This window comes from Oryctolagus cuniculus, chromosome 2 (assembly GCF_964237555.1).
Source record: "Oryctolagus cuniculus chromosome 2, mOryCun1.1, whole genome shotgun sequence".
Lineage (NCBI taxonomy): Eukaryota > Metazoa > Chordata > Mammalia > Lagomorpha > Leporidae > Oryctolagus > Oryctolagus cuniculus.
This window is the reverse complement of record NC_091433.1, coordinates 80,571,393-80,584,774: the sequence shown is the minus strand read 5'-3', so window position 1 is coordinate 80,584,774 and position 13,382 is coordinate 80,571,393. Positions and strand designations below refer to the sequence as shown.

Genomic DNA, 13,382 nt, shown 5'->3' with positions numbered 1-13,382 from the left:
CTACCGTGCCTGCCAACCAGGTGTCCACGGACACCAGGGCAGCCTCCCCTTGCAGCCCTGGGCCCAGGGCCTCTGTGCTGAGGTGAGGGGAGGGTGTGCCCTTGGCTGACTCGGGCTGCTTGAACCAGAGAAACCCAGGGGTCTCTCCAGACTCCCTGGAGCCATGGCGTTCAGCAGGGTTTAAGTCTACTCATCTGAACGACGTAATAAGGGCTGGCCTTCCATTAAGATAACGGTCCTTTGCATTTCTTCATCCTGTCTGTAGAAAAACGCCCTGTGCTCTCTCTCTCTCACACACACACGCACACGCACGCATGTGCCAACCTCAAATAGGATGCCCAGGGGCTTCTCAAGTTCTCACAAGAACCTGACGTCGTATGAGGGTTCTTCAAAACATCCACAGAACACAGAATTAAAGGTAAGATAATCTTGGTGTAAAAAAGAACCCCAAAACCCGAATTCAGTGACGTTTCTCCCCTAATATTCCTTTCTCATTTTTCCATGAACTTTATGAAGACGACTCATGTATTCACCCAAAACAGACCCTGCCAAGCAGCGGGAGACCACGGCGAGTGCTGCACCCGGAGAGGGACACGGGAGGCAGCGCCGTGGAAACCCCTGGCCTCCCCTCCCCTGGAGCTCACAGTAATGGCAGAGCCACTACTGCTCCAATGCCCGACCCAGGGCCAGTCCACCGCTGTGCTTCTTCCAGAATGTTCTTTTCAGATACACAGTACCCCTGGAAGGCAACACTGGACACCTCCACCATCTTGGCGTGGGAACAGACTGGACAGGAGGAGAGCACCAGGAAAGACCAGAAAGCACTCGGAGCAAACCTAAAGCAAACCTAAAGTATGTGAGAGGCAAGCCGCACACGACGCCCATGCCCGTCCAGCTGGAGCCGAGGGCGACGAGGCCCCGAGGATGACAACACAGACAGAGCTTCCTCTCCCAACAGTGCTGCCAGGGACAGCAGACCCTGCCTCGTCTCCCCGGCCACGCCACGACACAGCCCACTCATCCCTCACCCTCAGGAATACGGCCATGGCCAGGGCTCACCAGGCACCTGGCTCAGTGAAGGGTCTCTACTGTCGGGGATGACCCTTCGGTTTGGTCATCCCCCCCCCCCCCCCAGTGGAATAAAGGGACAGGAGAGCTGGTTCTCCAAGTGTGGGACCTGGACCATCCGTCACCAAGGAACTTGCGAGAACTGCAGCAGTCTGCATTGTGACGTGTCCTCCGGGGGGCTGTGATGCACACACTCGGTGACAGATGCTACTCTTGACGGCTTCCAAAGGCGGGGCCAGAAGCCGGGGTCATGGAGGCGGAAGTCAAGTGGGAAGGCACCTGTGGCCTCTGCAGACGCGCCGCACGCCAGCACGCAAAGGCTCCGTGCATTCCACGGTAAAGAAACTTGCCCGGCCTGAAGCAGCCCTGGGTTTCCCAAGTGTATCTTGCCACAGAATCTTCTAGTGTGGACCAGCTATGGATGCCAGTGGGGGTCCAGAAAGGTTTCTGGGGAAGGCCCAGAGGCAAGAGGCTGAGCTATGCCAAGTGGCATCCGACTTCCCCGGGAGCATGCTGACCTCTGACTTCTCCTCATGCGGGTCTGCATCCAAAGTCAGATTTCCCCAGCACCACGCTGAGAGCGAAGCTCTCCCTCTTGGAACGAGACAGTAAGCCGAGCAGGTGTTTTGTGCAAGCGATAGACCAACCCATTTTTAAGGCATGGAGTCTTAAGCAGGTTCCCATCACAGCAGCCAGGATGGAGCCGAGTGCCCCCGTGGGGGTCTTCCCCAGGGAGCCATGCACACAGTGAGTTAGCCACAGTCAGCCCTGCCTCCACTCACGCGCACCTAGGGACCTCCCGATGGGGATCAGCACCAAGTACAGGTGCGTGGCCCTGCGGCAGTGCAGAGCCGGGAGCATCCTCTGCTCCAAGACACTCCAAAGTCACCCAAGAGCCTGCAGTGCTGATCCGCAACACAGACAGAGGCCCCTTCACAGCACCGGGGACGGGCTGCCCGGAGTGACGACTCTCCCTGTCGCTGGTCAAGCAGTCACCCAAACAGGGAGAACACCAGCCGGCGACCGGCGCCCTTCCTCTCCACCTGCCGAGCTGGTGGCGCGAGCTCTACCTCGGCAGCCACAGGGCAGAAAAGTCTGGCATCCCATCTCCCTGGCCCAGCACAACCTACGTAAATCACTCTTGTCTTGGCAAAATGTCAGGATTAAGGTGACAGGGGCCAGAGGTTAATCGTGCCACCTCAGCCACCCCTGTGGCCAGAAGGGTGGTGGAAGGGGGGGTGGAGGGTTGTCCCACCTTGGCCAAGGGCTGGGACCCAGGCAGGGACAAAGTCACAAGGGCATGGTCCCAGGACCCCCGACGCCTCAGAAGACCAGGGCGGGCTGGCCTGGGTTGGGCACCAGCCTTCGGGGTCACCTGTCTCTCCCAGGCCACTGGCCTCCTTGCCTGCCTGTCCTGAGCCCCCATGCAGGCCCTGGCTTCCAAGCGGGCATGAGAAATACGCTACGACAGCTGGGAGGCTGCTCAGGACGCACTGGGGCCGGGGGTGGCCGGGCGTATAACGCCCTGTGTCAGATGAAGTGGGCCGTGGCTGCTCGCCATCCATATTTAATTCCGTCGGTCTGTTAATTTTTAACCACATTTGCTATCAAGGGCCATTAGCGGTCCCCAGGAGCCGGGCCCAGTGAAGCGAGTGGGGCTTCGTGGCGCAGCGCGTGAGGCTGGAGGCTGGGGGCGCCCCACTTCCCCGTCCTGTCACTGGGCCCCACTGGCAGCCGAATCCTGAATAAAACATGACCTCATTCGGAGCAGATTTCACTTTTTCCCCCTGTCACAACCGGTTTTCTTCAAGGAGAAAAGTTCACTTTCTCCTTGGAAGACGTCGTGCTTCTACTCCCAAAGTTGCTTTGCCAACTTGGTGCCGTGTTCACAGCACTCAAGTTTTCTGGGTGACATCTGTGCCTGGGCTCAGAGGGCGGATGGCCAGCTGGCCAGCTGCAGGGGCCACGGCACGGCCTCGGGCCATTCCTGCCCCGGCTGGGCCCTCAAACTCCCTCACTTGGGTCTCAGGGGCTGGGGAAGCCGGGGGAGTACAGCCAGCCAGGCCATCACCACGGTGCGCCAAGTGTTGCTCTGTGCCTCAAAATATCCCCCTAAAATAGGGCTTCCCTCTTGCCCCTCAATGATAAGGATAAAGACTCAAGGAGGTTCAAGAAGGGCTTGTCAAAAACCTCACGTTGAGCAGGGCAGGTGCAAGCTGCCACTGAAATCCAGTTCACCAAGTCCCAGCGAGGCGGCAGCCCCTCTGCAGACCGCCCGTGGGTTACGGATCCCACCTGCAGGTGCGCCCCACGTTCAGGGCTGCTGGCTGGCGCTTACTGCTCACGAGATCAGGGGAAATGCACACTGGACCCGGGGGGTCAGCCTCATACAGAGAGGAACACACTGGCCATCTGGGAGGCAGTGAAGGCACGGGCGCTGTGCCCTGTTTGGGAGGAGACCCCTGGGCTGAGTGCTTGCCTGATCTCCGCCCCCCCCACCACAATGACCTGCAGGAAGTCTGCGCCTGGCCAGGGCCACACCCCCCACGGATTCTGCTTTCTCAACACCATCTGCTGCCTCCCGCTGCCCAGTAAGGGAGGGTTTGGGGCCCGGGCAGGGAGCCGTGGTCCCTAGCAGCCATGGGCGGATGATTTGGGGCTGCTCCTCATGGGGCGCACGCGGTCTCCCACTGTCCCTGCGGCAGGGCTGGAGAGGCGATCAGGGAGGCAGTCTGCCAGGCCCAGGCGGGACCCCTGGGTGTCAGTCAGGACTGGGGGCGGGGGGGACACAGCTGTAACCTCTGCCTCGGAGGGAGGCTGGGTGGAATCTGAGCAGCAGGGCCGTGGGCTGGGTGACCTGAGGGTGTTCCTCTGCTCCAGCTTCTGATAGAATAAGATAAGGCAGCAGCCACCAAGTTCAGGGTCGGGCAGGTCCGTGTGAAGCAGCGCCTGGGGCCCAGGCCGTCTCCCTGCGATCTCAGTGGTTTCCCACTCTTGATGCCTTTCTGGTCAGCGAGAGGCTTGCTTCTGGCAGGCTCCCTGTGGGGAACCAGTTCTCGGCGCATGGGCACAAGCTGCAGAGGCCACGCCCCTTCTTCCTTGCTTGCCCCTGGCTTGTTCACTCGTTCCTTGCAGCCCCCTGCCTGCCCCGTATGGGACGCTCTGGGGCTCCAACAGCAGGCCTGAGGACTGCAGCCCCCACGGCGTGCTCAGAATGTGCCGGACACCCCCCGTCTCCTGGCCACGGCTCAGCTTGGTCCTGGGCCTGTAGCTCCTTCCTGGAAGTTCACACACTCCTCCGCAGGCCGAGTGCCCTTCCTGAGTGGCAGGTGCCTGCTAAGTGTCTTCCAGGAGGAATCTTCACCCCGTTTTCCTGAAGCCCGCGTGGCCCCAGGCAGCCCCAGGCAGCATCTCAGGGTGCAGGCGCCCGAGGAGGAAGCCTGGGAGGGGCGTCACCCTGACTCTCGGGAGGGACTCGCTGTCACTCCGGCCTCATCTTCTAGAAAGGCTGGGCAGGCAAGCCTGGTGCTCTGTGGGGACAGACGGAACGTCTGAGAACAACTCCAAGCCCCGGGCCCAGCAGCCCCCAAAGCCTTCTCACACGGCAGGGCTTATGCAGTGTCACAGCCCAGATCCGGGAGAAGATGGTACAGCTTTGGGAGACCCAGGCCCAGGAAGGCCAAGGCCAAGGCCAAGGCGTGATGCAAACCACCAGAATCTCCCGACTCTGCCTTCACTGCTGGGGCCACAGAGCTTGCTCATGGTCCCCATTCCAGGGCCAGCTCTGCAGTAAATCCCACTGTGCCCTGGGCAGGAGGACCACAGCTGCTTACCACGGGGGACTCGGGACACACCCCACACCAAGCCAGAAACACTGGCCTTCTAATTATTTTTTTAATCTTTGTATCCTCTACAGTGCATACTGAGAGATCTCTGAAGTGTTAATAAAATTTGGTTTTTAAAAACATGTGGAAGAGGGCTGGCACTGTGGCTCAGCAGGTTAACGCCCTGGCCTGAGGCGCCAACATCCCATATGGGCACCAGTTCTAGTCCCGGCTGCTCCTCTTCCGATCCAGCTCTCTGCTATGGCCTGGGAAGGCAGTAGAAGACGGCCCAAGTCCTTGGGTCCCTGAACCCGTGTGGGAGATCCGGAGGAAGCTCCTGGCTCCTGGCTTCGGATCGGCACAGCTCCGGCTGTTGCGGCCAATCGGGGAGTGAACCATTGGGTGGAGGACCTCTCTCTCTTCTCTCTGTATAACTCTGACTTTCAAATAAATAAATAAATAAATCTTCACATGTGGAAAAATCCAGTCATCAGGGGGAGCCGTGTGCGGCAGAGGCAGCCCTGGGCCGGTCCCCCATCGCCATCTCCTTCCCTGCGGTCCACTGCTGGGTTTGTGTTGCAGCTGAACTTCAGAATTTGTCCACGGTGTGCCGCAGGGGAGGTCCCGAGGGGCGCCTCCCAGGAAGTCTGGGTCAAGACCGCAGAGCCCGCGGCTGGGTCCAGGCGACGCGTCGCAATCCCATCTCTGAGGAACTCGGAAGGGAACTGCCAGCAGCCAGGGCCACGGAGGCCACTGGGGGAGACGGGGGAGCAGGATTTCCTCTCTCTGTCCTACTTACCTGCACGGCAAGCCCCTGACCGCAGCCGGGCACACACGGAGTGCTCTTTCTGGAAAGGTGCCCTTCCTGACGCGGTCCTCTGGCCCGTCGGCGACAGGACCGAGAGCAGAAGAGTCCACACTCAGGGCTATGAGAAGGGGTGCGGGCAGGAACAGCTGTGTGGCCCCCTCAGAGCGTCTCTGCCTGTGCCCACAGGAGGCCACGGGTGGCGCCGTCCCCTCTGCTCCATGGCGGCTCGCTTGTTCTGTGTAGTCAACTCCAGACCCGGTGGCTCTGATGGCTTCTAAAGCTATGCATGATCTTCTGGGAAGTCTGACGTCCGTCGCACAGGGTGGCTCTCTCCTCTCAAGTGTAAGGCGGTCCTGGGGCTTACAGTCTGCGTGGCCTCATGCTGCGCTTGCCACAAGAGAGACTGGACGGCCACGAAGCCTCTTCATCGACGGCTGGGAGACGGGAGGGGTTTCTGGCCCCTGGGTGAAGCTGGGGCACAACTAGGAGTATGGCCCGACTCCTCTGCAGTGACAACTGCTGCCCCCTGGGTCCCGGCGGCCAGAAGGGGAAAACGCATCCATGTCTTCCACACGCGCTTCCACGTCACTGCTGCAGCTGGGGGGCTCCTGGTAGACGCCGGTGACCCACGCAGGCCGGAGGCCGGATCTTCTAACACCTGGGTCCTGGAGGCTCAGGCACCCAGGTCGACACAAGCAGCCCTGCCGCCGGGTCTCCCCGGGGCCTCCTTCCGAGTCCTCGTCCGACGTCACACATACTTAGTGACCTGGACCCAGCTCTCCCAACATCTCCGTCGCAAACGAACACCTTCATGCGTCACCATGAAAACAAAACGCTGCAGTCCACTTCAGATCATTTTTGCTCTGATTAAAATTTTTATTGAAATCTCTCAAAGGTTGCCAAGAAATAGTTTTTGCAAGGGGTGGGGGCGGGGGACGGGGAGGGGGACAGCTAACAAACAGATTCAACACGGGAGCTCCCTCTGCTGGTCTGCGGTAGGCTGGCATGTTACAAACACATTCCCAGAGACAAATCTAATTTGCTGGAGAAGTGGACAAAACACAGGAGTGTTGGGCTTTGCCTCAGGAGAGAAACACTAGAAGAAAAAAAAAATCCAGGTCTCAAAACAGCGCACAACATGGCCAAGGAAAGCAAAAGCATTTAAAAGCGTCTCCCAAGACATAAGATTTCCAAAACAAAAACGCAACGCTCCACTAAGGGGAGAGGCTCATTTCTGGGGGCTTCCCCACTCTGCCCTACTTGACTGTATTCTCCCAAGGCCCTCCTGGTGCCGGTTAGGTGCTGCGCCCCTTGTCATGGCCTCCAAGTCTCTTCTTACTGGCTTCTCATCTACTTAAAGACAAGGTCCAAGGAGCACCGGAGTGAGGCCTTTCCAAAACGCCATTAAAGAGACGTCTCTGGCGAGCCAGCACCTCCGATGGCCAGAGCCAGGCCCGCGAGTCCACTGAGCTGGCCACAGCCTCGGGGGAGCCACGTGCGACTCTGGGAAAACGCTTTCCGTCTTCGCAGGTCTGTCTCCTCATCTGCAAAGTGGGTCAAGGCCAGCTGCTCTGTACGGCCTCTGCCAGTTCCCGCTAAGATTCCCGAGACGGACAGGTACGTTTATGAACGTGCAGGGTCCAGGAGTGCGCCAAGGACGGCTCTGAGCAAGGAGTGGGCTTCGACACGTGCGGCTCACTGCTCCTGGACGAGGGTTCCACCAAAGCTAGGGCTGACGTGGCAGAGCCAAGTGGACGCCGGGCTGGGCACGTCTCCAGGAGGAACTCACAGGGAAGGGCGCTGCCGCGGACTAAGCGTGGCCCTGCCTCTCCTCACCCCTCCTCGAAATGGCCCCGGGCACCCCCACAGCCCCTCGGACTGCACGTGTTACAGGAATGCAGCTGTCTGGCCCAAAGCCCCCCCCCCACCCCCCCCACGGCTCTTGGGCGCTGTCCACTCTCAATTCCCCAGGGTCACGGAGGAAGGCTCTGCTCTAGGTGACCATGGATGTCCACGAGACCAAGGCAGCGCGCGCTGCTTCACGGTGCTCACTGACATGGGCCTTAATGGCCAACTGAGCAGGCTCTGGGCAGCCTGGCAAGAGGAGAGGAGACACACCGCTCACAGCTGGGGCACTGGGAGACACACAAGAGGGGCTCCCGTGGCTGCTTCAGGTCACCCACAAAGAAGGACGCAGCTCACTGCCAACACAGCGGGCACCTGGTGCAAGAGAGAACCCTGGATTTCCGTGCTGTGCCCCCCGCCCCACATAACTTGCCAGTCTCTGAGGATTGCATCAAGCACTGACATGGGACGGAGAGCGAAAGCTACAGCGGATCTTTGCTCTCCTCTGCACCAGGCACTCTCACTACCACTGTCTTTTTTTTTGTTTTTTGTTTTTTTTTTTTTAATCCCCACTACTCATGCCACGCTCTACCTCCTCCTCCGAAGGCTGGCTGCTGGGGGGCCCAAGCGCCGAGGGCTCGTCTTTGGAGCTGACCTGTAAGGTGCTTGAGGCACTGGGAGAGCAGCCTGCACCTGCCCAGAGCACCCACAACTCAGCTGACGCACGGCGCGAGGCCGCCTGGCAGGGACCCTCGCTGCCGTCATCAAGAGAGTATTAAGTCGGGAGGAAGAGGGTTCTGGGAAGCTGCTTACCTCATGCAGTCTTATAAACAAGCCCTAAGAAAAACAAACAACGCCCTCCCCCACCTGTCCAGGCTGATTGGCACACGCAGTAGGACAAAGGACATTTACATCCCGTCTGCTTATTTGCTATCAAGCGTCACTCTCTGCAGGCCAGACACTGAGTGGTTTTTATTCCCAAAGGTGGAACCTTAACCTGGATCACTATTACTGCCACTAAAAGAAAACCTTGTCCCCCTGGGGAGAGGGAGCGCCAGTGTGTGGACGGTCATCTTTGAGCAGAGACACGGGAGTTTGTTTCTCAGACTCGGGCTATTCTTAGCTGAGAGAAGAGCCGGACAGGAGGACTCCGCCCTAACCTGTCCTTACGTTCTAGACAACACACGGGGCCTCTCCTGTGGGGTTTCCTGCAAAATGGGAACCTTTCCTGGGACGCACAGAAGACAGCGCAGTCTTCCCCCGGGGCACACGCTCTCATGGAGCAGGAAGCGGAAACCTTGAGACACACACACACGCACGCACGCGCACACACACACACACACAGCCCTCCTGCCACCCGGCAAGGCACACGCATCTATGGTCCGGTGACGCCCCCTGGCTAGCTGGCAGCTGGGGAGGTGACGCTGCCCCGCGCTCTCGTGTGTGCCATGAGGGTGAGGTCACGAAGGGGGCAGAGAGGTGTTGTTTGGGGACAAACATCAGGCAGTGGGTGATCATTGCTCTCAGACCGTCCTCATCAGTCCTGGGCAGTGCCAGCCGGATTTAGGGGAGTAGGGGGGGTCGTTAATCTCTTGAAGGTGGATCTGTTAGCCGGATAGGTGTTAGTGGTACGGTGTGCTCCGGGAGGGACCAGGTTGGAAAGGACTGGTGACGGGCGGAGTGAAGTCGTGGCCGATGGGTATCGATTACCTGGGCATGCAGTGAAGCGGGATAGGTGAAAGCAGGAGGAGGTAGAGCAGGCGCTAACTCCGCTGGGTACAGAGGGTACGGGGCCCACACTTCAGGGCTACTGGGGTAAAGTGCAGGCACTGTGAGCTCATCTGCAAGAAAAGAATAAGGGAAGAGTTAGTGCTTTCAAACCAGAAAACCCCACACCCGCAACCCCGAGTCCCGGGCAGCGCCGGAAGCCGGATCACTCTCAGGCCTGAACAACCAGTGGCTTCGGTTCCCTGGACTCCAAGGCAGGGAGTGGCAGACACAGAACTAGGCACATGGCGGGGGGCAGCCAGCACCGCCAGCCCGCTGGACCCTCTGAGAATCAGGCCCGGAACTGGCCTGGGCCCACTCGGACACTCTGACGTCTTGCCAGCTGCTGCTGGGGAGCCCACATACTGTAGGAATGGTCCCACGCAAACTCAAATGCGGCTCTCTCCAGGGAGAAGAGAGTCGAGTCGGCATGGGGAGAGCCCGCTACAGAGCACCTGGCCCAACGCTGTAGCCACAAGGCATCTCCGGTAAGAATCCAGAGCGTGGACGTGAACAGCCGTGAGTGTCTGTAACGAAGCCGAACAGGGTTTGCAGCTGCCGTTTCCACCGACTGCATTTTCCAGGGAAAAGAGTGATGTATGTTGCCAACTGCCGGGGCTAAATGTTTTCCTGCAGCTCCAGCTGCAGTCAGGTCAAGCTGCAGTTTGCCAGAGCTCGGGGCAAGGGCCGGCGCCTCACCCCGTATCGGGGGGCAATCCATTAAGAGTAATGGCAAACCCGCGAGGGAGCCCCTCCACCGCGGCAAAAAGACCGGCGGTCGATAGCGAGGGATTTGGAGCCCGCGGAGCAGCAATCTGGAGATGTGCTTTTATCACCTGTCAAAATCCGAAACCAAGGACGCTCCCCGGGACTGCCGAGGGAGGCAGGGAAAGGAGACTGGGCAAAGTCATTCGTGAGCCACGGCTAAAACAGCGCCGCTTCGCTCCTCCCCAGCACCTGGGCAGCCGTTTCAGGGCTGCCGTCTCCCTCGGAAACTCGGGGGCTCGGCAGGGTCCCCCTAACAAGGGAGGGGGGGCTGGGGAGAGCCAGCTGCTGGGGCACGGGGCTGCTTGGCGGGGGCGAGTCCATTCAGCAGGTGAATTCACCTCGCCTTCCCTCCCGGGGCACAACATGATCTCACACACATCTCCTCGCCACGAGGCAGTCAAACACACCCCCTCTGCCTAGGGCCGGGGCTGGAGCCAGCAGGCCACAGGAGTGGACCGAGCACATCTGACGACCAGGCCCACACCACCTGCTGCAGGGTCCCAGGCTGTGCAGGTGCAGCCCACAGCACCCGCGGTCCTCGCTGAGGGGCTGAGCACGCCTACCAGACCCCCGTGTTTCCGGTCATGACGAGGCCATCTGATTCCCATTAGGGAAACTCTTGTGGGAGCCCAGCTAGTGGAAACTAACCCCTGCCAGACCCAGTGCCTTGGATTTTAAACAAACAGCCATTCTCAGGAATGGCGAGCTATTACTGCTGCTGTTGTTGTTATTTTAGCTACCAGACTATTTTAAGATGTTCTGAGCCCTTTTTTAAAAGTCAAGAGCGTCTCAAGCCCCAGCTTGAGACAATTCTCTAGTCCACGCCGGCCCGGTGCCTGCTACACACAGCTGATCCAAGATCTTCAGGGGCACGTGTGTGGCCCGTAGCCTGCCAGTGCGCAACCTGCGGACCTGACCCGCGGAGGGGCTTCCTTCAGAAGGCTTACAAAACGACTTGAGTATGTCCCTTATGCTATCTGGCCCTAAAGCAATGAATAACAGATAAGATAAATCAGGCTGATTGCTGCGACTGATAACTGCCAGTCCTTCCTACATTTTCATCCCCAAGCAATAGCTCCCACTGGGTTTACCATGCTCAGAGACACGTGCACAAAGGCCAGTCCAGAAGAAACTTCCTTTGAGACTTGCCAGACGCAAAGTTGCTCAAGGAACAGAGGCCGAGTGGGAGTGGAGCACAGGCCTCGAGGAGACGGGGGTGAGAGCACACTTGCGAAATCCCTCGGTATAGCCTTTTTTTTTTTAAAGTTATTTATGTATTCGAGTGGTAGAGGTGGGGGAGGGGGAAGGGAAGAGGAGAGGGAGAGAGGGAATGAGAGAATGAGAGAATGAGAGAGAGAGAGAGGCTTTAAGCAGGGTGGGCCTTGGCACAATGAGCTCTTTTTTGGTTGGTGATGCACACGAGGCTGGAGGAGTGGGCTGTAAGCACAGGGGAGCGGCGCGGCCCCCACACCCCCGGAGTCACTCACTGCCCACCCTGCTCTCGGCTGACAAGGCAGGGGCAAGAGCTGCTAGGGGGAACTGGAGCCAGGGAGGGGGAGGATTCTTGTGGACAAAGGCGGGCTCTTGACCACCCAGAGTGAGGCAGGCAAGAGGGCAGATCAAGGGGCCCAGGCCCCTCTGTCTGTCAGGGTTAATCCCACCCTGCAGAGGAGCCCGAAATCCTTTCCCAGTGCCCTAGCCTGGCCACAGCCAGGCTCCCTCTGCGCCTTCTGAGGATACTGTTGTCCACAGCCCCAGTGTACATCTGAATAGGCCTTTTTCCTCGCATGAGAATGCACTCCGAAAAACCAGGCCTAGAAGCTTCCACCTCCAGCCTCTTTGACAAGGCATCCTAGGGGGAGGGAGGGGGGTCCCTCCTGAGCTGGGAAAGATGGCCTGGTGGGCCCTGCCACTGTAGGTGCCGCTTCCAGGCTAAGGGCACAGCGAAACAGAGACAGGGACGCGGCATTCTCAGCGACAACTTGGAGACGCAGGGATGAGCAAAGTCCCGAACGCACTTGCATGCCGCAAGCCCGAGGAGAACGGAGACCGTGTCTGACTTAATGTCGTCTGTCTCCTAGAAAGTGCCGCCTGAAGTGTTCTGTACTGACCCAGCCCCTTCCGCGCCTGTCCTGCCAGGGTCCGGATTTCAGTAGACGGTGCCATGCACAGCTGCCCCAGTCCCACACACCTGGCCGGCAGTCACCCCTTCTCCTTCATGTGCAACCTTCCGCCAGCGTCCTGCCCAATCTATCCCACCATTCACTATGACCTCCACCCACTACTCGATCACTGAAAAGGCTACTCAAGGGTCCTCCTTGGGCTGGCACCTTGGCAAGGAGGGTTAAGACACCACGTACGGTGCTGGCATCCTATATGGGCGCAGGTTCGAGTCCCGGCTACTCCACTTCTGATCCAGCTCCCTGCTGATGGCCTGGGAAAGCAGCTGATGATGGCCCAAGTGCTTGGGCCCCTCTACCCACATGGCAGAGCTGGCCGAAGCTCCTGGCTCCTGACTTCCTCCAGCCCAGCCCTAGCCATTGAGGCCATTCTCATTGTAAACCAGAGAAGAAGATCTCTTTCTCTGTGTCTCTTTTTTGGACACACACACTAAAAGGAATCCTGGCTGCCACATTGAAGCCAAGAGAACGATTTGGGGGGGGTATTTATTTGAGGGGCAGAGTTACAGAGAGACAGAGGGCGAGACAGAGTGAACCATCTACTTGTTCACTCCCCAAATGACAGCAATGGCCAGAGATGGACTGATCCAAAGCCAGGAGCCAAGAGTTTCTTCCGGGTCTCCCACATGGTGCAGGGGCCTAAGCACTTGGGCCATCTTCTGCTGCTTTCCCAGGCCATAGCAGAGAGCTGGATCAGAAGAGCAGCTGGGACACGAACCAGAGCCCATAAGGGACACTGGCGCTGGAGCAGAGGCTTAGCCCACTATGCCACAGCGCCGGTGGCCCCGAAGAGAACATTTAAAACACACAGTTCAGTCACGTCACCTTCCCATACAGCCTTCTGTGACGTTCCCTTGCTCTCCGGACAGTTGAGTTGCACTTGTCACGGCCCTTGTCCTCCCCTCATGATCTAGGCTCGGTCTCTGCCACTTCCAGGTGTCCCCTGGTCACACACCACACCGCTCTCTCTGCCCGGGGCGGCTGCTGCTGCTTCCTTTCACCTGACCGAACCTCAGGAGGCCTCTTAGAAGCCACTCCCAGGGGAGCCCGGCCCCATGCCCTGATTTGAAGATTGCCATGTCCATGTACCGCTGCACTGCACCTGCCCGATGGCAGGAGTTG

The 13,382-nt window shown here is 59.1% G+C and overlaps 1 protein-coding gene across 7 annotated transcripts in view; it reads right to left on the bottom strand.

Annotated features, from left to right (window-relative positions):
* The window catches only part of RBPMS (RNA binding protein, mRNA processing factor), a 171,575-nt gene that overhangs the window by 13,974 nt on the left and 144,219 nt on the right, over positions 1-13,382 (bottom strand). For 4 of the 7 annotated variants that reach the window (XR_007918159.2, XR_007918161.2, XR_007918158.2 and 1 more), the window contains exon 6: positions 9,256-9,386. The exons of 2 other annotated variants lie outside the window; for them this stretch is intronic. Coding sequence is in view for 2 of the 5 variants with exons in the window: in XM_017339108.3 (XP_017194597.1) it covers positions 9,256-9,386 (131 nt within the window). In the remaining 3 variants the exon portion in view is untranslated. Of the gene's footprint in view, positions 1-6,552; positions 6,797-9,255; positions 9,387-13,382 lie in introns of those variants that run through there. One more of the 7 variants, XM_051842627.2, reaches the window with a different exon arrangement.